Source organism: Astatotilapia calliptera, chromosome 7 (genome assembly GCF_900246225.1).
Source record: "Astatotilapia calliptera chromosome 7, fAstCal1.2, whole genome shotgun sequence".
Lineage (NCBI taxonomy): Eukaryota > Metazoa > Chordata > Actinopteri > Cichliformes > Cichlidae > Astatotilapia > Astatotilapia calliptera.
In genome coordinates this window covers 62,854,642-62,877,990 of record NC_039308.1, presented here as the reverse complement: position 1 = coordinate 62,877,990, position 23,349 = coordinate 62,854,642, and the positions used below count along the sequence as shown (strand labels likewise).

The following is a 23,349-nucleotide window of genomic DNA, read 5'->3' as shown; positions in this document are numbered from 1 at the left end:
CGTGGAGAAACAAGCCACTGTTTTCGTGTCACTGACTGGGAATGGAAAGTGGCATTTATCCTCTAGAATGTAAATGTTTAGCTCTGTTTACTTGTCAATTGAAATAAGAGTATAATCATTCATGGGCTTAAATCTTTGTTTTCATGGTTTTTAGTGTTTTACTTAGTTTTTTGGCTGTCTGCATCCTGGTCAGCTTTCATTTTATGAAGTTTGTGCAACAGTATCAGCATAGCATCAAAACACCAGCAGTCCTTTGTTTCTGCTATGCTCTGTTGGGGAGATATTTGTTCAGAGCCTGTCAGGAGTCTCTCCTTGATGCTCTGCTGCCAGGCGCTTGTCAATGGGCAGCACCACAGCTCCACAGTACTTTCAATTACTGCCAGTGTTAAAATTCACACTTTCTCTCTTCCGACCAAAGCAACTTTTCTTGCATCTCATCAGTATAGGCAATATTTCCTTGCCTTTTCTTTCACCTCACATATGATCCCTCTGCTTCCAACGCACTTGTCACATTATTAAAATTAGATCTTTCATGATTAACATTTAAAACATTTACAGGAAATTATGAAGGCTACTCCAGGAAAACTAAAACATGTGGTGTAGACACAAAATCTGTTTAAAAATGAAATACATTTGTTTAAAAGTCACGTTAAGTGTAACAAAAAATGAAACCTGCGCTATTTAATACATTTCCATGAGACTCGTATTCGTATTAATATTATCATTTTTGGCTTGTTAGCAGCCTGTCAGTCTCAGTGCAGTCGTAGTTGCTATGGCCAAACAGTTGTCTGGCAACAGAAACACAGTCAGGTCAATGAAAGCACCTGTGCTTTGTTCTGGCTTTCATTCAAACTCATAATGAATCGTTACAAATGGTTTGTCAGGTTTATTAATTATCGTCCTAATAGGAAGAATTACGTCTGTTTCTTTTACTTCAGTAATAAAAACCAAGCTTTCTCGTACTATATAAGAACCTGAAAAGAATGCACAGCGTGATTTCAGAGCTATTTTCCTAATGGATATAATAGGGCCTGCTTACCACAGCCTTTTTCTTGAGCTGCTTTCGTCTCCATCCATTTATGATTAAATTATAACCCTGGGCAGTTAACAAAGGACACATAAAAACAAACAAGCCTTCCTAAGATAATATATTATTTACCATCCTCTATCTCTGTTCTAGCCTTGACCCATTTCTCAGTGCTTTCTGTCTGACAGTTCGACTTGGACAACAATCAATGTATGTTATTGTAACCACTCATATTAGGTAATTTGCATATTTAAACAACAAGTAATTATTTAAAATTGCATGACAAAAAATTGCATGGTGGGATGACAGGTGTTTACTTTAATTACACAAATATTATGTAGAAGTAGTAATGTTTAATAGGCATTGATCTGTAAATAACTGGATATGAGTAACTTTAGCCTATTATATTATATCAGAATAATTATAAGAAACTTAGTTTTAAATAGCATTAATATCACTTTGACCTTCAGATCAATCTTTTGAACTCAAAGAAGAGGTCAGAGGTTTTATACGGTGCTTTTTATATGTTGACAGTACACACCACATTTCTTTTAATGTCTAAGTTAGAAGGTTTTTAATCAATTTTCAACCAATAAATCATTGAGTTAATCTTGAAGACCTTGTTCGATGTAAACCAAATTTTCATGGATTGTTTATGTGACTCCATTCTACACCTCTACAAAGTTTTATCAGAATACATGTAAAACGAGCTATTGTATTTATAGGCAGAATGATGCCTATGAATACAAATTCTACCAAAAACATTAAATCCTTGGTGGAGCTAAGATTTGCAAATCTCATAAACCAATATTTAATTTACAATAGAACATAGAAAACATATCAGTTTAAAACATTTTACTACTTCATGAAAAATGTTAGCTCATTTGGAGTTTGGTGACAGAAACATGTCTACACACCCCCAACTCTGGAACAAGGGGCAAAGGAAAGCTGGAAAGGGAAACTGTGCTCAAAACAGCTGGAGGAACATTTTGCAGATGATTAGGTTAACTGGCAACAGGTCTGGTTAAGGCACCATCAGTGCTGAAAGTTATATACAGGTTTTAGAGCAGCATATACTCCAATCAAGACTGCTTTTTTCTTTAGGGAAGTCCTTGCATATTTCAGCAAGACGCTGCTAAACTGAATAGTCCAACTGTTACAAGAGAATGGCTTTGTAGTAGATGAGTGCCGAACTGGCTTTGCGTGCATTCAAGAATACATCATGAAATAAAAAATTATAACAAAGAAGACCCAGGACTGCTGAGCAGCAAAAAGAATGGGATAACATTCATCCTCCAACAGTCCAGCAAACTGGTCTGCTAAGTTCTTACAAACTGTTGTTAACAGAAAAGAGGATTAAACATAGTAGTAATCTTTTTTTTTTAGGTATGTTGCCACCATCAAATTTAAGTGAGCTAATATTTTTTAAATTTACAAATTTCATATGCTTTCTGTGTTTGTTGTGAATGATATATGGGTTCATAAGATTTGCATATCATTACATTTTGTGTTTATTTTACACATCATCCCAACTTTTTTGGAATTGGGGTTGCAAATAACATCAGGGTAGCGCCGCTCTCTTCTTGCCTTTTCCCCTAAGGCAGGCTTCATCAGGCTTGTTAACATCTGTCTTGTTCTGCTATGTACGACATGGAGGAAACAAGAGATGAGCTATACAAAGAACACAATGAACCTCTCTGTCCTCAGTCGAACAAATGGAAATTGACAACCTTTTAAATGTACCAAGGTGAGCTAGTACTAGCATAAAAGTCATTATTCGTAAGAATAAATCAAACAAATAAAGTGCTTAATTTCTGTTAATTTTATTTGACCACAAATCTCAAGTGGTTTGTATGTAAACTTGAAGCGGTCAGTTATTTTCATTATGTCATTTCTACTTATGTGTCACATTAACAAAACAACTTTTTATCGATAGAGCGTTGGGCTCTGGTGCAACTGATTGAATTAAGGTAACAAATACAGCAGCCAGCAGTCAGTCTTCTCAGAAGCAATAAACTCCTAATCGTTGAATGATAAAAACAAATAACAAAAGCTGCGTGTGTTATTCGGTTTGGTATCAAACCATACACTAAGAAGGATTAAAACCTTCTTTTGATCATCAGATTGAAAACAGAATCAAACCTTTATATATCAGTCGGTGGTCTAGCCTGTGTGAAACAACACTGCCTGTTGTTCATTGTCATTTTGTTTCCACTGTTGGTACTTTTTATTATTTCCCCTTGGATATTGATTTTTTTTCTCCCCCTTTCTTTTGAACTTGCAGGGCTAGTGAGCGCACCTCTGCTTTTTCCTGCTGTTTCCTGTCAAAAGTGTTTTAAAGTAAACACACCTGTACACACAAGACACACTACATTTACGCTTTCATAAAAGATGCTGTGTGTCTCCACACATGCACACGCACACTCGCTGGGTTGGAGGAATTCATTAGCAAATATATGAGGTCAGCCAATGAACAGAAGTTCACATATTTAGAAAATGGGCCCTGCAGGAGCACAAGTGTTGTGTGCCTCATCTTCACTTAAGGCTGATGACACATCAGCGGTGCTGTGCTCCACTGAGCTCTGGAAAGGGTTGTGTTGACATTCTTCCTAAACGCACTGCTGAAACACGCTCCGAGCCACAAGTCAAAGCATCAACTGTCATTGTCTCTCATTTTAAATTTCACAACATCTTTCGCTTGCAGCTTTGACCTGTAAAGCTGAGCCATTTTGAGTTGCATTTCTTTGGCGAAAACAAACGGGTCTGTTTTTTTGTTGTTTTTCATTATACATTCCAGAAATGCAGCTACGCAGTTACAGCCTACAGTGAAACAAAGTGGCGAGACGCAGAAAAAGAGCTCCAAAATAAGACTGTGACATGTGATTAAAAGTAATGCGAAAAAGGAAAGTAAACCTTGAAATAGGATTGATTCATGTATTTTTTAGTGTTGAATGGATGATCACTCGAGTTTTGCTGTGTGTTCTGGCGTGTAAGAATAACAGAAAGGTTGGCTGCATTTTACACTGAATATGTGGTGTCCACTTTTTTTTTTTGTCCCTCCTGGAGTTGGGTTGTGGAGCCTTCTGGCTTGACCTTGAAGACGATCACCCTGAAATGACAGCAAGATAGTGAAGCCTTTGCTGGCCTGCTGGGCCACCCCCTGGTGCTTTTCTGCATGATGTTACCCTGTGTCCTTATTTATTGTTCTTTAATGCACTACATGCACTTCTGCGGTTATGTGTGTTTCTGAAACAATGCTTTATTGGCGTGTATCATTTGCATACAGTATACAGTGCTGTGAAAAAGCATTTTCTGCCTTTCTGATTTTGTACTTTTTGTATATATGTCACATTTAAAAGTTTTAGATCCACAACATATTTTAATAATAGATAAATATAACCCGAAGAAATACAAAGTGCTGTTTTTAAATGGTGATTTTATGTTTTAAGGGAAAAAAATATTCAACCCTCTAGTGTGTCTGAATTAAAACACTTGTGCAAAGGAGAGTGGGCTGAAAACGTCTCCACAGCCTTGTGAAAGACTCATCGGTAGTTATCGTAAATGCTTGATGCTTGCAGTTCTTGCTGCCAAAGGTAGCAGAACCAGTTATTAGGTTAAAGTGATAAATGGTAAATGGACTGGTGCTTATATGCACTTTTCTACTCAATTTGAGCACTCGAAGTGCTTTCTTACTCCAAATCTCATTCACACGAATGCTTTTTTTTCTATGCCTAAGCACTTTTAACTTTCACGCTCTCAGAGGCAACTTGGGGTTCTGCATCCTGCCCGAGGATACGTCAACATCCAGGTTCTAGGAGCCAACTTTATTTCAAGGAGTTTTTATTTATCTGGGTTAATTTTGCCAAATATGTGACAAATAGCCAGAAAAAAAGGAACCAATACGGTAGAGGGAGAAACACTGTTTCGCAGCACTGTAGATGTTGTAAATGCCTTTCTAATTTCAGAATTTGGTGCTACACTCAGCGCTTCATTTGTGATAAAATGCCCTAAAATCCAAAACAGTGTGCATGTTTTTATGCCGTGGATACACTGGGGGCATTTGCATAAGCCTGAGGAGGGTGTTTATATTTGTATTCTCAAGCTGAGGGTTGGAAAATGACCTGTCTCCTGTGATTATATCCTTGGTAACTAGAAGTGACGAGGTAATTGTGAAATCTATTTAAAAGAATTGTAGCTTGCCTCTCTGTCTCTTTCTCATCCCCTTTTTATTTCTCTCTCTCGCTGCTGTTTTCAGGTCATTACTACATCGTTTTTCTACACCTACTCATCCCCGTCTTATCCATACAGCCATGTTGTCTCTTTGTTCATGGTCTATTTTCTTTGTTTGTCATTTTCCTCTTGTTTCCTTTCCTTGCTTACACCTTTTGTAAGGATGTATATGTCCTACATTCTTTATTCTGTTTCCTCTTCTGTCTTCAACTATGTGTGTTTATAGAAAAACCCTGCTTCAGATCGATCCTGTGATGTTGTTAAGATCAATAACACAGAGTGTCACAGCTCAGGCAGCAAAGACTGATGGACGATTTCTGCTCGCCGTATACTTTGAACATGTTGGCATTTAGTTTTCTCGCTCAGTCCCTTTTCTCTCACTCTCTGCTCTCACACACAGTGGCGTCCGTTCCTGCCTGGTCTGAAATATGAAGTGATAGACTCGGCCTACATCTCCCTCTACACAGGTAAGAGCAATTCATCAAATTTGTGTCATCTTGTCGTGGAATCTAATAATTTCATGATTAATTTTTTGTATTTATTGGCATTTACACACTGGACTTTGTTAATAGAAAATCTGCTGAAAATGCTCAGCTGAGAGCTTGCCAAAAGGAAAGGCTCAATCATGCCATAGAAACAACCTATTTAAACCAAAATGTTCTTCTGTGGGTTCACTGCAGATGTCAGTTTGAGAACACAGCATGTATTCCCTACGTGCGGCTAAAGAGAAGTTTCAGGATCTAATAGATGATCTATTTTCTTCCATAGGTGTCATTCTTAGCAGAAATGAGAACACTATCTCCAGAGTAGATGTCTAACCTTTATAGCTCCAAGAATAGTAATGTGTCACAAAGATTCAGCATCGTTAACAGGGGGAAATGCCAGCTGCACAGAAAATGATGTGTGGAGTTGTCATCTTGGGCAAAGCTGCAGTGTTATGTGGATGCATGCCAAATCCTGTCTTCTTGTTTATGACAAGCTGTGACAGAGAGGAATGAAGCCTCGTACCATATATGAGGTCACCTGCTGGATTCGAGCATTACCATCTCCTCATCTGTCTCCCGTCCTCCACCCATCCATCCCTTCTCCTCCCTCATGTCACTCTGCCTCCCTCAGTTGTTTTTTCCATTCACTCACTCTGGAAATTATTTAATAATCCTTCCTGTTTGAGCAAAAACATGCATCTCTTTGCTCTGGGACACCAGTTAAAGTTGTAGGACTTTGATTCTGCAATCAGTGTTGCATTGTATAAGTGGAATACTTGCACATAAATTTAGAGGTATTTTGTTATGTACCTGAAAAACTATCCCAAGCTATTTTTATGTCTTTCATTGTGCCACGCTTCCCTCTGCTCATGCAAGTGTTTTTCTGTCTATAGTTTCAAAATAAATTCTTACTGGCACAACCTGAATTGGAAGCTCCATTTGTGTAATAATGCCACAGATTATGTTTCATAATTTAAGTGAAAAAACACCAAAGATGCAGTCAACTTAGTTGCTATAAATGTGTAAAGTTAAACAAGCATTTTTTTCTTTGGTTTCCTTTGTTTTTGTTGCAAAGATCCATCTCAATATCTCTGCTGCACATAAATGAATGCTGTGGTTTTGATGATAATACAAATATATGAAAAATGATGCAATTTCTTCACAGGAAGAAAAAGGGGTTCCATTATTTTGCTGATCAACGAGCCCATTAGTCAACATTTGCAAGACTTGTGTGTAGTAAAAACCAGCAGTGTGATCAACAGATATCTTATTGTTTGGGAAAAAAAGAGAGAAAGATGGTGGACACAATTCACCCTCGTGAGGATAAAAATTATGCTGACCACCCTGTTAATTATAAAGCACTTCTCCCATCAGGCATTGCCACTGACATGCCATTAATCACGCGTGCGCTCTCCTCCTACCCTGTTATCGATTGGTATAATTATGACTCGGCTCTGTTCTGCTTTTGTTTGCTTCAACTTTTTTCTGATCCTTCACTTCAGCTTTTGTTAGGGTTCTCCTCCTCTTCCTCTGCTTCCTTTGTGCCATCTCCCCTCTGCTTCTCCTTCTGTCTCTTCCTTCCTCAGTCGCCACCTCGTCATAGATGGTAGCGATTTTGCTGTAATTGTGGCCCAAATCATATCTTCTTTTAAACATTAAATATCAAATTTGTCCATTGTGAGGAGCATAAAAAAGGAAATGAGATAAAGAGTCTTCCTCTTTTCCGCTGACTCTAACTTAATGTCTCTTCACTGCTTTTTTTCCAGATGAGTCCAATCTGAAGATGAACAGTGTGGACCACATCCCTCAGACCTTGGCCAGTCACATCCGTCTCCCAGAGGAGACACAGCCTCAGGGTCTGGAGGGAGGCCGTACCATCCTGCATGGAGCTGATATGCTGAAGCCGGATCCCAGGGACACCTTCTATAGCAGTAAATCTGCCATTCATCATTTCAGGCTGTCCTCTTTCTCTGTCTTCATCCTGATTTTCTGGCCTGTCGTTTTCTCTAAATGCCTGATTGTCTGGCTCGATTGTCTGCAGTTGTCATCTTAGCTGTATTCAGACTGTAATTTCATCCAGTAGGCTGTGTTCCATTTTTTCTGGATTTTCCTGCTTTTTTTCATCACTCACCTATCTGACTCTTAGATTTTTATTTATTCATTTATTTAAGTGTTCTATACACACATTGGTTTGGCCTAGTTGTTGAATAACTGCCTGCCTCTTCCTCTTCCTGTCACTCTCTGTCTCTTCTCAGCCCCTATGATTGATCCCTCTCGACTGGAAAACGTTCTTCCGGCCTGTCTTTACTCTCCAACCTATGTAGTCAAAGATTTCCCCATTGCCAGATACCAGGGCCTGCAGTTCGTAAGTCACTTTCCATCTGGGTCACAAAAAGAGTGACGCTTTTGTTCGAATCAGCTTTTATTTTTCGACAGTCAGCTGTTGCTAAAAGTAGACTAGCGGGGTCATCAGAAATGTGACCAGATATGGTAGTGGCCCTTAAAAAGTATTCCCAGTGTAATATCCCGATCAACTGCGCAGCAAACAGAGAAACAGAGAAGCTACATCTGTGCTGATTTGGATATCGCCACTGCATCTCTCCCTTTGTGTCAAGCACAGCATAAACAAAGTAAGTGGAGGGCAGTGTTGAGCACTGCTCCCCCCTTTAGGGCAGCACAGGTTACTGCAACATCTGCAAAGATGAACGATAACTGGTATGAGAGAGAGATGCAAGTTACACAGCAAATCCATTTCAGATTAGACAAGAATGACCTTAACAAAATGCAGCATTATATAAAGTGACTGGTTGTAATTAAACACTGTCACAAAGTGCACATAGTTTAACCTAACTTTTCCTCCTGTCACTGTTTTCTGGGGCGATTGCATTTTTGATTGACATGTCTCTGTTTATCAGGTCTATCTGTCTTTCGTCTACCCTAATGACTTCACGCGCCTCACCCACATGGAACGAGAAAACAAGTGTTTCTACAGAGAGTCCCCTATCTACTTGGAGAAGTAAGGGCATTATTACTTTTATCTCTTAGGGAGGTATGGGAACATTTGTCTTTGTCTTGTATATATGAGCGCGTACACTGATTATGCAGAATAAGTGTTCAAGTGTCTGTGAATCTGATGGCAGTGATTCATGTGACCCCTCACTAAGAGATTAAGTGTATTATGCTGCAAGGCACATCGAAACTTCAACCTTCTGTTAATGCATGTGGCCGTGTGTGTGCGTGTGCCTGTGCTGCCTCTTGTTTTGTCTGCCAGGTTTGGTTTCTACAAATATATGAAGATGGATGAGGAAGAAGATGACAGGCCGTTCTTCTTCCCGAACCCAGATGGTAACTAATAATGAGCAAACACATGCACCCACCTGCACACGTACAGACTCTCATTCAACTTTAAGTCTCTTTCGTGTCCCCAGATTTCCTAGAGGAGGAGGAGGTGGTAGATACAGAGGATGAGGCAGAGATTGTTGGCACACAGTCACCCAAGAAGCCCTCTTATCCAAGCCAGACCAGCCATACTTCAAATCCCTCCTATCGGCAATCAAAGTCTGAGCCCACACCAGCTGGCCGAGACAAGGAGAAAAAGAAGGAGGATCCTAATGATGAAGAAGATGAGGGCCCAGTCAACAGTATCATACAGCACAGAGAAAGGAGGCGTTTTCCTCGCAGAGACAGACAGATGGATAGGGATTTGGACAGAGACTGGGGGAGAGATCATACAAGGGAGAATATGAGAAAAGACACGGGGAAGAGACTGGAAAACATCGAAGCAAGGGTTCTTCAGCCTGATATCGAAAGCGTGGTTAGGGGTCGCTCTCTGTCCTGGGTCCACACTGATTCTGCAGAACTAGACCCTGCCAGGAAAGGCGGAGGAACAGGTGGCGGAGAAGACAGGGGAGTTGACACACGGACTAAACTCAGCAAGTCTTCTCTTCTCTTTCCCCAAAAGTCGTCCCTCTCTGCCCTTGCTAGCCGAGCCAGGCAGATCCTCAGCAACTCTGCACATGGCAACAACCTCCACGATAGGCTTCCCGGGAGCAAAAAAGAGAAGAGGGAGGAGAACAAGATCTACATCACCAGGCCCAAGCCTGCAAGGGAGAGAGAGAAGGAGAGGGAGCAGCGGCGAGAGAGGAGGGACGAGAGGGCATCTCGCCACCCTAGAGAGGTTTTCCCAGGAGTCTTTTTGTATCAGACTGGAAAGACCACCAGGCTGGTAAACCTGGGTGCCAGGAGACGTGGTGGGGGAGGCGTAACAGGAAGTAGGAGTCTGATTAGTGCGCCTCAGCTCTGGCCTAACCCCCCTATAAAAGAAGGTAAGGCTTCTCCTCACAATGGAAGCACCAACACACACAATGAAAGTGTGGTAAAGTCTTCTAACAAGGCAACAGGGGCAAGACAGCCAGAGAAAAGCAAAAGCAAAGGAGAGCACCGGGATTTAAAGACTACTATCATGGCTGACCCACCCAGTAAAGAACACCACCTAATCGAACCGTCCTCTCACCGCGGTCCCCCTCATCCCTCTGTTACCCCACCAAGATTAAACTTTACAGACAACACAATCCAAGGTCAATCACGGGTTACTTCTTACCTGCGAACCTCAGAGATTACAGAGTCCCAGCAGCAGCCAGACCCCAACCCTCCAGATATCGACCAAGAAACAAACCACTCTAATCCTGATCCCGACCCCGAGCCAGAGCCAGAGGAGGGTGAAATGTCAGATTACAGCTACGAGGAGGTGGAGGCTCGGCCAGGTTGGGCAGAGGAGAGCATTAACTGGCAGAGGACTTTCTCGGTCAATCCGATGGACTTTGAGCTTCTGCGCTCTGACTGGAATGACTTGCGCTGTAATGTGTCTGGGAACCTGCAGCTAGCAGAGAGCGAGGTGGTGGACGTGCTGGCACAGTACATGGAGAAACTCAATGAGCACAATGGGGGGTAAGCATGGCAAAATGAAATAAAACAGACAAGGTCTATGTTTCCCTGCATCCTTGTTAGTTTAGGTGTGGTACTTATGCTAATCGTTATATAAAGCAAAAGGTAATTTTGCTGCAACATATTGCTCATGTCCTGGTGCTTTGAAGTCTTGCTCTCAGTCTTCAGTATGCTGATTACAATTTTCTTCAGTAGTTCTTGCAAAGCTCGATGTTATTTGTGTGAAGTAGCTTCTCTGTTGTTATTTTCATCATCCATGCTAAATTCAATGTGCCACAGATAATGAGAATCAGCTTTTTTGAAGTGGTTTGTACACACAAACAATAATGAATCCACTTGTGCCAATGATGTAAAACGTTGTATTCTATATGTGCAACCTCTCTGTGTATTTTCAATATTTTCTGTCTGTCTGCCCTAGGATCTACACCCTGTTGCGAATTATCAACGTTGAAAAGCGGCGTGACTCGGCAAGAGGGAACCGGTACCTCGTGGAGCTGGAGCTTATGGAGAGAGGACGTAGCGTGGTACGCCTTTCAGAATACATTTACCTGCTCCTACACCGCAGCAAGCAGGGGGAGGAAAGTTTAGAGAACACAGACTCTGCCCCTGCCTCAGCACCGGCTTCGGCCCTCTCCACTGCCACTCCCAGCCTCACCACCCCACCGCCTCCTCCTCCTCCCACCAAGTCGTCTGGCCAAGCAGCAGCAACACCCTGGAGCACTGCATATGCTAAGCCCCTGCTATGCCAGCCAGTCATGCTCCAATGGAGGAAAGATGTCATGGTACACTTTGTGGTCCCAGGTGAGTCAAAAGTTAATCCAGGGCAGATTCAGCATCCTTCAGATGAATAATTTATTTGCCTATACTTTCTTTGTTTTCTCAACTTGCTGTCCTTTTGCCTTTGGTATTACTGTTCTTCAGTAAAAAACCAGGCTCGCTGGGTGCAGCAGTTCATCTCTGACATGGAAAATCTTCACCGGCAGACAAAAGATGACAATTTCAGCATCATCATTGTGGATTTTGAGAGCGAAGATATGGACGTGGAGCAGGCACTTCGAGAGAGCAGTGTGCCAAGGTGTGTGCATGCGACACGAGGAGCTGTGTGCTGTGACTTTTAATATTTTGAAGGCTGCCGCGCTTTATATATATTTGTGTTTTGGCAGATATGAGTATCTTAGGAGAGAAGGCAACTTTGAGCGCTCGGCAGGACTGCAGATGGGAGTGGACACTATTGAGGTCAGTGAAACAAGCACACATAGAGAAGACGACAATATGTGAGCTGGCAGGCAAAAGCCACTCACTGAGGGTCAGACGCTTGCACAGACCACATGACCTTTACTGGCTGATGGACAGGCAGAAAGAACACTCATGCATAATGAATGCATCACAGCGAGGTTGGTCTGTCATGGACTGTGGATCTCACCCTTATCTCCAAGCCTCCTACTGCCTTCCTTGGCTCTCTCGCACAGAGTCCAGCTGTGGCTGACAGGGAATTCCTTAGACAGATAGCCGCATATCCTCTGTCATATGTATGCCATAGCTGTCACATCCACTCCCTCTCACAGGTTATTTGTGTGCATGTGCCCTTACACCATTCTGTGGCTGTCTCTGTCTCGCACACATGCATACCCACCCATGGGAGAATGGAGCAGCTGGAAGTCTGGACAGACGTTGATCCGTCAGTTGACTGTCAGTGCTGTCATGGTGGGATGACACGACTGTCACTCATATCTAAATGACCTATGGGCTGTTGACGTGACGACAACCCACTCATGCCGAGCACAGACCTAAAGAGAGCTTCTGCTCTCGTTAATCCTAAAAGCCCATGTAAAAAGCGGTAAAGCGCATGTGAACATCCGCTTGTCTTGCACCAGCTTACACACACAAAAATCAGACACTTCTTTTGCCCAGTTGAAGGAAGGATTTTGATATCATTTGGATGTAGCAAACATACTTGAGCATTTCTTTGCATTTTCTCCCACAGGACAGCCACAGCATCGTATTCCTGTGTGACCTGCACATCCATTTCCCTCTCAACATCTTGGAAAGCATCAGGAAGCACTGCGTGGAGGGACGCCTTGCTTTTGCTCCCATTGTCATGAGACTCAGCTGTGGTAGTTCACCACAGGAGCCTGATGGTAACACACAAAAAATACACGTGTTACATATTAACAAAGGCTTAGTTTGAAGGGGCACTGAAACTCATTCCCCAGTTACGGTGATATATGTGATTTTTATTTTATATGTGTAGTAAATACACTTTTTGAAGTACAATCATGTATAGGCATCAGATTTTCCTGTTGCTGCACCATCAAACTGTATGACTCAGTGCTTTTCTTTTGTCTCTAAGGTTACTGGGAGGTAAACGGCTTTGGTCTGTTTGGAATTTATAAATCAGATTTTGATAAAATTGGAGGGATGAACACAGAAGAGTTCAAAGACCGCTGGGGTGGAGAGGATTGGGAACTGTTGGACAGGTAGCTCTGCAACATAAACACTCTCAAAGCATGTATGACACAGAGTGAACAAACTAGTGAACATCTAATTTAACCTCAAAAGCTGTGTAAAAGCAGTGCATGTTGTAAAAAATGTCCCTGTGTTTTGTAAAAGTTTATATTATTAGTGAAAGTGCAGCTCAGGAAGGGAAGATCACAAGAAGCTTTAAAAAGCTGAACATTTATGTTTATAGTGATCAGGAAATTATCTTTTAAATTGTAATTTTTCAATGTTAGTCCTTTAATCTGCGTTGTGGCAGAGGAAATTATAGCTGTAGCAATTTCAAAACTTGAGCTAAAGAAACCGAAGATTATTATGTATTCATGCGGTATCAGAATAACACAATTTTCTGACTTGGAAAAAAAAAGACCTTACCTGACTTAAAAGAAGTAATTTAAAGCAAGGACACAGCTATCAACGTGTTGTTTAAACGCTCAAGGTAATAAAATACAGCGTACCTTCATTCTAATGTTCATGTTGTTCATGTCCAAATTCTCATTTAGAAGTACACGAACACATGAAAATCAGGGTTATCAGCTTATATGCAGGGTTATCTTTTAGTGTAGAAGTGTATTTGCAATATGATCTGAGACAAAAAATGAAACTTCTCTCTGTCTCTCTCGTTCGTTAGGGTCCTGCAGAACGGTTTGGAAGTAGAAAGACTACGCTTGAGGAACTTCTTTCACTACTACCACTCCAAGAGAGGCATGTGGAATGCCCAAAACAAAAAAACTCCCAAGGGATAGCGCAGCCTGTTGGTCAGAGGATCCTAAACCTACCTGCAGACCCACTGTGTGTGTGAGAGAGAGACCTGTCGGAGCTCGCTCACTGCCTGAATTCTGCCTTTTCGAAACAGGCTCCTTTCAGGGACTCCTCGGACCCTGTTGTGTATTTGTCTGTACGAGGAAACTGATTCCAAATTTGAAATTTGGAGGCGTGCTTTTTACGCAGACGGACCTGAGTCATCACTTTGCCTCACTGACTGAACTACTGTACAGAGAGAAGAGTTATTTTTATTCTCCTTTTCTCTGTCCTTTTTGGTGCAATGTTTTCAGACAGACTGGAAAGCAGAGAGCGTGTGTGTTTGTATGTGTGGGTATGTGTATATATAGGTGTGTGGGTGTGTTGCCATGACGGAAAGCACCCCTTTTTTTTTTTTCTAACACGGAGATGTGGAGACAACCTAAGATCTTTTTGCTAACATGCTCTCACGCGGGAGCCTAATAGAATGTGTGTCAACGTGTTCATCAGGCGATTCAGACGCAGGGTTGTAGCTCAAGTAGAGGAACACTTTGTTTGATAAAGCAGTACATCAACTTCTACCTGTTAAATATCATTGACTAGAATGACTGAGGTGCTGAACTCCTCTTTGTATCTGATATTATAAACCACAGAAGGTTTTCCGTTCAGAAAAAGCCCTTTCTCAAACAGATACATCCCTTTCTGCCCCTCTTTCTCCTTCTGTATCACCTTTATTTTATTCCTTTCTTTATCCTTTTCCTTGTCATGCTAACTTGTGTGTTTGTATCTGTTTGTAATATTATTTTATAATGTCAATTTTAAAATAGAGCATTTATAATAATGCAAGCTATTGGTTATGACTTGATTTGTTTTAAGTGATGAGGGGGTTTTTTCTTTTCTTTTTTTTAACAAGGGACTTTTATTTATCTGGATTAAGCATGTGCTTACATTTGGCATGCTATTCCTGTTCAATAACACTGAATTTGTGAGCATTTCAGATCTACTGACAGATTTTTTTGTTTGCAAACTTCATTTCTCGTATTAAAATCCCACAGAGACGGGGAATGCTTGGCTGTCGAAAATACAGATACTCTTCTGTTTGAGCTTGTTTTAAGCGCTAACAGAAGGGAGACCAGTTCATGTGTGGGACACAGTGGTGCAAGGCATGGCTGTTTCACAAATGTGTGCCTTTATCAGGGTTTGGCTGCAGGCAGTTTTTAAGCTACTTTAATGACTGACGAGGGCCGAGACAAGCAGAAATACAACGGTATTTATCAGCAGGCTGTAAAGTCAGTGTAAATTCAGATATACTGTAAAAAGAGGAAAATAATATTCTCTTTAAAGGATCATAGAAGTGTCACTGTTTATTGCATTATCTCAAAAGAAAGGACATGTTTGATTGAGGTTTTAGTGATACGAAGTGTTCACTGGTGAGATAGAAGGAGAATCGTTAAGAATGACTACTGAGTGGGAACAGAGGGTGTGATAAAGAGTCACTGGCAGCTGCAGTCCAGTAGGACCCCACCTGCTCCCATTATTTTGGCTGGAGGCCGGGCTCCTAATGCCTTCTGTTTATGCAACATGGCACTTATATTGAGGAAGAGTGGCTGGAGGGCTCTTGGCTGGACATGTATATGGATGAACACTAACGATCTGTTATTGACTATATGATTGTCAAAATGCCCTCTAGACCTTTTTTGCCTCTACAGAAAAAAAGGTCTACACTGTACATAATTTTGCATTCACATGGGACTATTTAAAATAAAGGAAACACATTAATATAAGAATATATATATATATATATAGATATATATATATATGAAACATTTACAAAATGAAAAATAAGTATACATTCCGAGGTAATTTCTGTGAAATTGTTTTGTAGAGAAAAGGTTTTAAGAATGTATTGTACTTTTATTTTCATTTGTTGTTTGTTTGTTTGTTTTTTGTTTTTGCAAATAAACTTTTATCCTTACATCTGGATAATATTTTAGTTTTTTTGTTGTGCGTTTATTTATGTTTTTGGAACCCTGGTCTCAATACAGAAAAAGTGACACAAAAGTAAAATAAAAATGTTATTTGTTTTTCTGACCACACGGTGGTGCTCGTCCCACACGGGCCGTGAAGTGGTAAAATGGAGACATGGAAATAACATTGCTCAACATATTTTGAGCAGAGGTAGGGTGATTCATTGCCAGAGAAATAAAGCTTACTACAGCTGACTTTTCCAGTTTTCAATTATTTCACGATATTTTTTTTAAATGAACATCTATTTGTCAATATAAAGGATAAATAACATTTTCCCATTGCTATATTTTCTGTAAACTATAGTGTTCGAAGGATTTGCAAATTATAGCTTTTTGTTATTATTTATATGCTACACATTTGTTTTTGGGAAATCTACATGAACAAAACAGCCAGAGTATTACACATGAATTTGTCTGGGAAACACTACTTTCAATACGCTACGATGACGTCAGTCAGGTGATGAAGCTTCCTCCGAAAAATGGTTTCTAATACGTCCAGAGAACTCATTGTGCATTGATCACATATCACACTGTGATCACATATGAGTGATATGTGAGAAGTGAAACATCATGACGCTAACATTAAAAAACTTCCCAGCAGAACTGACATTTAATCATTGACACGGTTGTGGCTTTCCTCTCTAGATCATGAGGTAAGCGCTGTCCACACCACAGCTAAACAAGGTCTGGATGAGGCAAGCGCTGACCCCTTGTGATCTCCTCTCCCGTGTCCCGTGTGTCTTATGCTCTGACTAACAGCAAGAAATTGGGGAGTTTACATGTACTTTAGTTTTTTCAGTTTCTATGACTGACTAATACAGACAGCATGATACGAGTGCATGTACATATCAGGACTGGGTTTTTCCACTTCAAGCACACAGACGATATGTCATGTAACATGTGGGTCTGTATATACAAGATAACATTTATTGCAGCCACTGTTGCGGTCCAGCAGGTACGTAGAGTGAGTCTTGTGCTTTAAACCCCTTATGTGTAATCGAGACACACCCTGCCTATGTGAGCGCAGACTAATGAGAAGCAGGTAGTAACAGGCCTATTTTTTATTAGTTCTGCTGAACTGGTGCTGAATGAGCAGAATGTACAGTGCACTACTAGTTAACCACTACAAAATCTCTCATTATTCGAGCTGTTGCAGTATTTCTGCCTTCCTTCCTGTTCTAAATAAGCTTAAAATGCAGTTTTCGGTGAAAACCCTAAACCTTGTACAGTCGAAAGTAAACTTTACTCCACCTCATATGGTATAAGTCTTACACCATTACTAGGCGCTCAGAGTATCTGTTACACTTACAGTGCAGTTGACTAATATGCAGTGAACAAGCCATGTACTTCTGAGTGAACGAGAGGAACTAACTAGGGACTGGATGATGTGCCATGTATCTGTTACTGTTACAATAAATAGTATTTAATAATTTAATCATATTTAATAGTATTTTTGAGCTCTCGATTTGACAAAATAATATATTTATAAAATAATGTTCTCACAAAATATCTGAAACATTGTGTGATACTTGGATAATGGGCAAATGCAGTAGTAGGTCATACACGTCAGTGTTACGGTATCCCTCTTTCAGGGGAAATTAAGTTTACTTTTGTTTTCCAACTTAGGAGAGCTTTTAAGTGTGCTCTGATTGGCTGACGTGAGAGTCGGGCGTCTTCTGATTGGTGTTTGAGCTGCTTCCGCGTTGTCATTCAGCAGCAGTCCCTCCTCACGCACATCTGCAGCCGAGTCTCTCCGGTACACTGTACGTGACGACGAGCTGTGAGAGGAGAGCAGAGATATATATTCGAACTTTTCCACAATTTTCTGCGCAAAAAACAAAGACTTTCTGTCTGTTGAGCGGCTACATGGAGCTATTTTATAAGTAAACTCGACTCTGGCTGTATTGAAATCGCGGAAGGACTGTTTTCATCTCTTAAAAGACAGGTTACCGGAGGAAAGTTTAAATCCCGGTGAGATCAGGGGGAAGGTGAGCCGGGTGCGACTTGAATCATCCTGGCTGTCCTTTTTGTAAATGAAATAGAGAGAGTTTTGATTCAGTCTGCTCTTTCTAACAACCAGGACTTTGTCTGCTGAAGGAGTTGTAGTATTTCGCCGTCCCACGCTGAACTCCACAGCATGTCTGACAAGTGTTGCGCTGTGTAACCAGTTCGTCCAGCTCGCCGAGGAGTTTCGTCAGCTGCTTCTCTGACTTTGCAGGTAAGCCGCTGAGGAAGTTCGCCTCTCTTCCAGAAGGTCTCTGTGAAGGCCGTTGGACGACAATGGCTGGCTTGAGCAATGCCCACATGAAAACCCTGGAGGACCTAACTCTGGACTCGGGCTACGGGGCGGGGGACTCTTGCAAATCCCTCAGCCTGTCCTCCTCAAAGTCAAACTCCCAGGCATTCATGACGGCCCCTCACCGGGGGAACTGGTGGTACTATTCCGGCTCCATGAATAGCAGGAACAACAGCTGGGACACTGTCAACACTGTCCTTCCAGAAGACCCAGAGGACATCTTCTCCAAGTGTCCACGCTTACCTGAACTGGAAGAGTTTCCATGGACTGAGGAGGAGGTGGCCAAAATACTGCGTAAAGTGGCCGAGAGTGGGAGCATGAAATGGGGGACTACACCTGTGTTCTCACCGGAGGCTGTGAGGCGGCTGTCCACCCTTCTCCGCAGGGCTCTGATCCGCATTTCCAGAGAGGCTCAGCGTCTCAGCGTCATGCACTGCCGCTGCACACGCTTCGAAGTGCAGAGTGCCATGAAATTGGTGCTCAGCTGGGCCCTCGCCGACTACTGCGTCTCTGCTACAGTTAAGGCCATCTCCTTGTACAGCATGAGTGCCGGTGAACTATTGAGGAAAGGCAAGTCCGCCCGCTGCGGCCTCTCCTTCTCTGTGGGACGCTTCTTCCGCTGGATGGTGGACACCCGCATCTCCGTGCGCATCCACGAGTATGCGGCCATATGCCTAACTGCATGCATGGAAGCTTTGGTGGAGGAGATAGGTGCCCGGGTGCTGATGGCCGAGAGGGGTCATTCAGGGCCTGATTTGGGGTCAGGGTGCGTCACGGTGAGTGCAGAGGCCATGGAGGGGGTGGTCAACAATGACGCGGAGCTGTGGGGAGTCCTGCAACACTATGAGCACCTCATCTGCGGGAAGAACGCTAATGGTAAATATAAATGATGTATATAAAAGTGCATTTAAGTTAACAGTGCATAGCATAGAGTGAGGACCTTCAGTGAATGTTTTGTTGCATACTATTTTTTGTATCACATATTGGTCTTCCTGAGTGTTGATCACAACTTTCCACTCCCTCTTAGTCCATGTGTGGAAAAAGGTTAATTGTGGCCTGGTGCTGATTACAACAGCAGCTTTTAGTGTGTGAGAATTTGATGTATTTGTTGCCAATTTGACTTGTCAGAGTAAGAAAATTGCCTCTAATGTGGGCAAAGAAGGCATTTTCTGTTCAACCAAAGTCACAAAACAACAAATTGCTGAGAAAAAAAGACTCAACCAGCCAGATTGAGTCCTCACATGTCACTCTGGTGTTCTACTGTTGTGGTTTGGAGTGCAGAGAGCCTTCAGAGTCTAGGCAGGAGGCTTGTCTGTTGACATAGCTCTCTGTATGCGCTGACTTCACCTCTCAGCCTCTCGCTGTGTTGGCCACACTCCTTTAAAATCCTCCCTTTCTTCCATTTCCTCATCCTGTACTCCTGGTAGACAGATCTCTTTCACCCACCACCATCCCTGCATACTGTTTCTTACATCTCTCCCTCCTCTCTCCTCCAGCTACAGCTGTGCATCCTGCTCCCTGCCTATTTGTTTCCTCCACCCTCACATCCCTTCTGAATCAAGTCTCTTTCTCCGCCTTCTCTGTTGATCCCTAGTACACTCACAGTGCTCTTTCCATGACTGTTTTGGCAGCCCAGCGTTGAGTTGATGCATGAGCTTGTGTTGGGACAGTGTAACCAGCCTTTGTTTGTGGCCCACTACCAGCTCCCTGGAGCAGAGCTATTTTACTGCAGCACAATGGCCTTTTGTTGTGTGATCGTGCAGCTTAGTCAAACACAGAGGGAGTCAAAGCAAATGCTGAGGATGCATACACGCACCAAGGAACAATATACACAACTCAGAGAGAGAGAGAAAGAAAAAATAACTATAGATAGTCAATATTAAATACAATTATGAAGCACACTTGCACAATTATGTGCAAGTGTGCCGTGCATGTGGAGAAGACGCTAATGTAACACGGCCAACTTTTGATCTGAGATCAATGTGCTCGTAATAAATAGTACTTTCCCACATGCATGCACTCACATATTAACTGCTACCTTCCATTTCAAAGTCTGTACAGCTTCCAGTGGCTTCATCATTATATCTGCTCCATTTAAGCCTGCAAGTGCTATAAACAGAACATTGCTGTACATTAGACAGGCCTGTTGTTTGGTTTTACGTTTGAATTGGGGTGCTATTTCATAAAAAAGTTAAAAAGCAGCTTTTGTCACATTACTTCACCAGATGTCTTTAGCTTAGGTTTGGCCTATTTTGGTGAGTTTAGTCACTGGTCTTGAGAAAGACCATCGTGTGATGTGTGTGTGTGCATATAATAACAACAGACTATTATTCTGACCACCATAGCTTTTTATAGGGCTAAATCTGGGATATGGAAGCCACATACCCCTCTACCATCTTTCCACCTGACACCCTACACCCTAAACGGCAACCTCCTACTGCTGAGCAACATCCCCTCTTTTGCCTACCACCCAAACAAAAAACAAATATCCATTTCCTTCTTACAAACCAGTATGGGAGGGTAGATTATTGATCATATAGAATGCATGGCACATTCTATTAAAACTCCTCCCTCTCACTTGATCTCACTTCATCTTTCTGCCTCTTTCTCAGAGGCTGACCCACATCTGGAACTCTTTAAGTTAGAAATGACTTGTACGGCTCCAATAACAAAACTGAAAACTCCCTCCCTCCCTCCTTTCCTCTTGCCCTCTCATGCTTAGTCTAACTTTTGGCTCTCTCTCTCCCTCTTTCTCCCTTTTTTTTTGCCATTGCGTTCACATCCACATCCACTTCATCTTTATCTGTTTATTTCTTCTGGTCTACAGGGAGTGCATTAGAGAAACCCAGTTGTGATGTGCCAGGATCTTATTCATTACACTTGCAGACTCACCCGAGCACATTGACATGCACACAGACCCTGAAACCAATTTAGTCTTCTTTGCTTGCATATAAATGGATCTACAGCACTGGTTGAACGCTATACACAATGTGACTATACAGAAGAATCCATTTGTCATTTATTTCTCCTCACAAGGAAATGGCGTGAGCGAGCACTTCCTGGTATAATTTGTATTGACAGTACAGTGGAGCATGTTAAAGTGCAGAGTAGTAGCTTTACTAATGGACAGTAGAAGTGGCTATGAAATCATTGATCGTTATGTCTAGCACACAGATGTGTGTTAAGCTTTGGTCTGGCTAATAGGACAATTTCCAAGTGAGCACCATTCAAGTGTTTGGAGGACTTTTTCCCCGCTTTTCTCGGACTTTATAGTTGTTTGCTCAAGGGGCTTGTAACAGCAGTCCAGTAGTTAGATTTGCAAACAGTTGACTAGAGGGTCATTTATTTTGGGACATGACTTTAAATTCAATCACCAGCCCCATTCACACTTTGCACTGGGCAGTAGTTTGATATTTGGGTTGCTGTTCTAAAACTTGAATGTGAATACTTGTATAGTCTGAAGCAGGGGCTCAGTGAAAGAGAGCGTTCATGCTCAAAATATTATACATGGATAGATAAACTTAGTCCAGTACTAACATTTTTTTTCTTCTCTCTTCTTTCTTTAAATCCATGAAGATAGTAAAAAGACTGCTAGTATTGGGTTTGGGGTGTACTGTCAGAGCATATGATTTGCTACTCAGTGTTTCCCTAAATATGTATTTAGCCCATAAAGAGGCGTGGGAACAGTGGGCAGAGAGATGCAGGGAGAGGAGCCCAGTGCTGTGGTCACACAGATGGAGAAACCAGCACTCTGAAAATACATTCCCCTGTTGCACAAATCTGGTGAGGATCAAACTGAGTTTTGGGAGAAAAAAACCTAAAAATGTTAATAATATTAAGGGCTCGCAAGAGTGTTGAGTATGTTGGAGACGAGCATTAACAACAAACCCGTTTTCCTAAATATCCACACGGATTAATTTAGGTGACCCGTTTGAAAACTGCCGGCAGACATTTGTTTGAAGGGCCAACAAAACTAAGTGTTAAAGCTTTAGTAGATGGGGTTAATGCTTCACTAAACTCTCGTGCTTTTGTGTTAAAGCTTTATTTGTGACTGCATGTACCAGGCTGCATTCACACCAATGGTCAATGTCACTGATTGCAGTGGTTGCTTGTGTTGTCCCAGCTGTAAAAACAGTAACCCTTTAGAGTTCTGTGTTTCACTGTACTTAAATGTGGTTTCTTATACTTGGCTTTGCGGATACTGACCCTTGTTGGCAAACCATGAGTGATGCTTTCACAGATATGACTGCACGAATGGTTTGTCTGACTAGTAAAAAGCCAATAGCACCGAACCAGGAAACTATCACTGACTTCTTATCCTCTCATGCAGGTGATTGTGTCTGTTAAATTAATGAAAATAAAGTCAAACAATAATCTTGGAGTTCATATTGTGAACCACCTCAGGTATAACTCCTGTCTCTTTTAATAAAACTGTATTAACATTATTTTGCCTTCTGGCAATGTACCTCCTATCATATTACAGCAGCATGAGTCACGTTTTTTCTTAACACTGTTTACAGTAAATCACTGAAGGGAGTGGAACCAAAGAGATGGGCATGGCAGATATTCATGGGAAAGAGGTCAAGTGACATACAAATAGTGATTGCAAAGTTGAAAGCAGTTGTTCCTTTGTGTCTAGATTCAGAGTTCTAATCTCAATATTGGAAATCGGTATTCTGTCAGCAAACTGGGGAAGTTATATGTTTATAAAACTTCTTTGACCTGTTTACACTGAAAAATGTGCAATGGGAGAGTCACATTCCTCTGTCCATAGGGCTGGGATTACAGCTCGGGAAGCTAATGAGGGAAGCAGGATGACAGGCTGGCAAATGGTTGCAATCTTTAACCAGGCATCTTGGAGCATTGCCTGAATGTCAGCAATATCTAAGAGGAATAACAGTGCATTGCATCATCTCAGTGTAAGGGCTGACACGAGCTTTATTTATACTCCTGCCCGCGTCTCTGCAGTGTTTGCGTGAGACCATTTATACTTTGGTGTTTAAGTGTAAATGCTTCATCACTGAATGCTAAACAGTTAAAACAGTGTGACTCATTTGCCGAACCAGAGAGTGTGACACTGTAGGCAGAGCTCAGCTTAGAAAT

General features: G+C 41.8%; 2 protein-coding genes across 2 annotated transcripts in view; both read left to right on the top strand.

Annotated features, from left to right (window-relative positions):
- Nucleotides 1-15,702, top strand: part of b4galnt4a (beta-1,4-N-acetyl-galactosaminyl transferase 4a) — a 156,268-nt gene extending 140,566 nt beyond the window's left edge. The window contains exons 9-20 of the mRNA XM_026176454.1: nucleotides 5,658-5,724; nucleotides 7,509-7,673; nucleotides 7,998-8,107; nucleotides 8,658-8,758; nucleotides 9,014-9,087; nucleotides 9,171-10,689; nucleotides 11,105-11,487; nucleotides 11,608-11,761; nucleotides 11,850-11,922; nucleotides 12,671-12,824; nucleotides 13,037-13,163; nucleotides 13,814-15,702. Coding sequence (XP_026032239.1) covers nucleotides 5,658-5,724; nucleotides 7,509-7,673; nucleotides 7,998-8,107; nucleotides 8,658-8,758; nucleotides 9,014-9,087; nucleotides 9,171-10,689; nucleotides 11,105-11,487; nucleotides 11,608-11,761; nucleotides 11,850-11,922; nucleotides 12,671-12,824; nucleotides 13,037-13,163; nucleotides 13,814-13,928 — 3,042 coding nt within the window. The 3' untranslated portion in view covers nucleotides 13,929-15,702. The remainder of the gene's footprint in view (nucleotides 1-5,657; nucleotides 5,725-7,508; nucleotides 7,674-7,997; nucleotides 8,108-8,657; nucleotides 8,759-9,013; nucleotides 9,088-9,170; nucleotides 10,690-11,104; nucleotides 11,488-11,607; nucleotides 11,762-11,849; nucleotides 11,923-12,670; nucleotides 12,825-13,036; nucleotides 13,164-13,813) is intronic.
- A 2,020-nt stretch (nucleotides 15,703-17,722) lies between these two features.
- The window catches only part of abtb2b (ankyrin repeat and BTB (POZ) domain containing 2b), a 39,905-nt gene continuing 34,278 nt past the window's right edge, over nucleotides 17,723-23,349 (top strand). Inside the window, exon 1 of the mRNA XM_026176440.1 lies at nucleotides 17,723-19,122. Coding sequence (XP_026032225.1) covers nucleotides 18,231-19,122 — 892 coding nt within the window. The 5' untranslated portion in view covers nucleotides 17,723-18,230. The remainder of the gene's footprint in view (nucleotides 19,123-23,349) is intronic.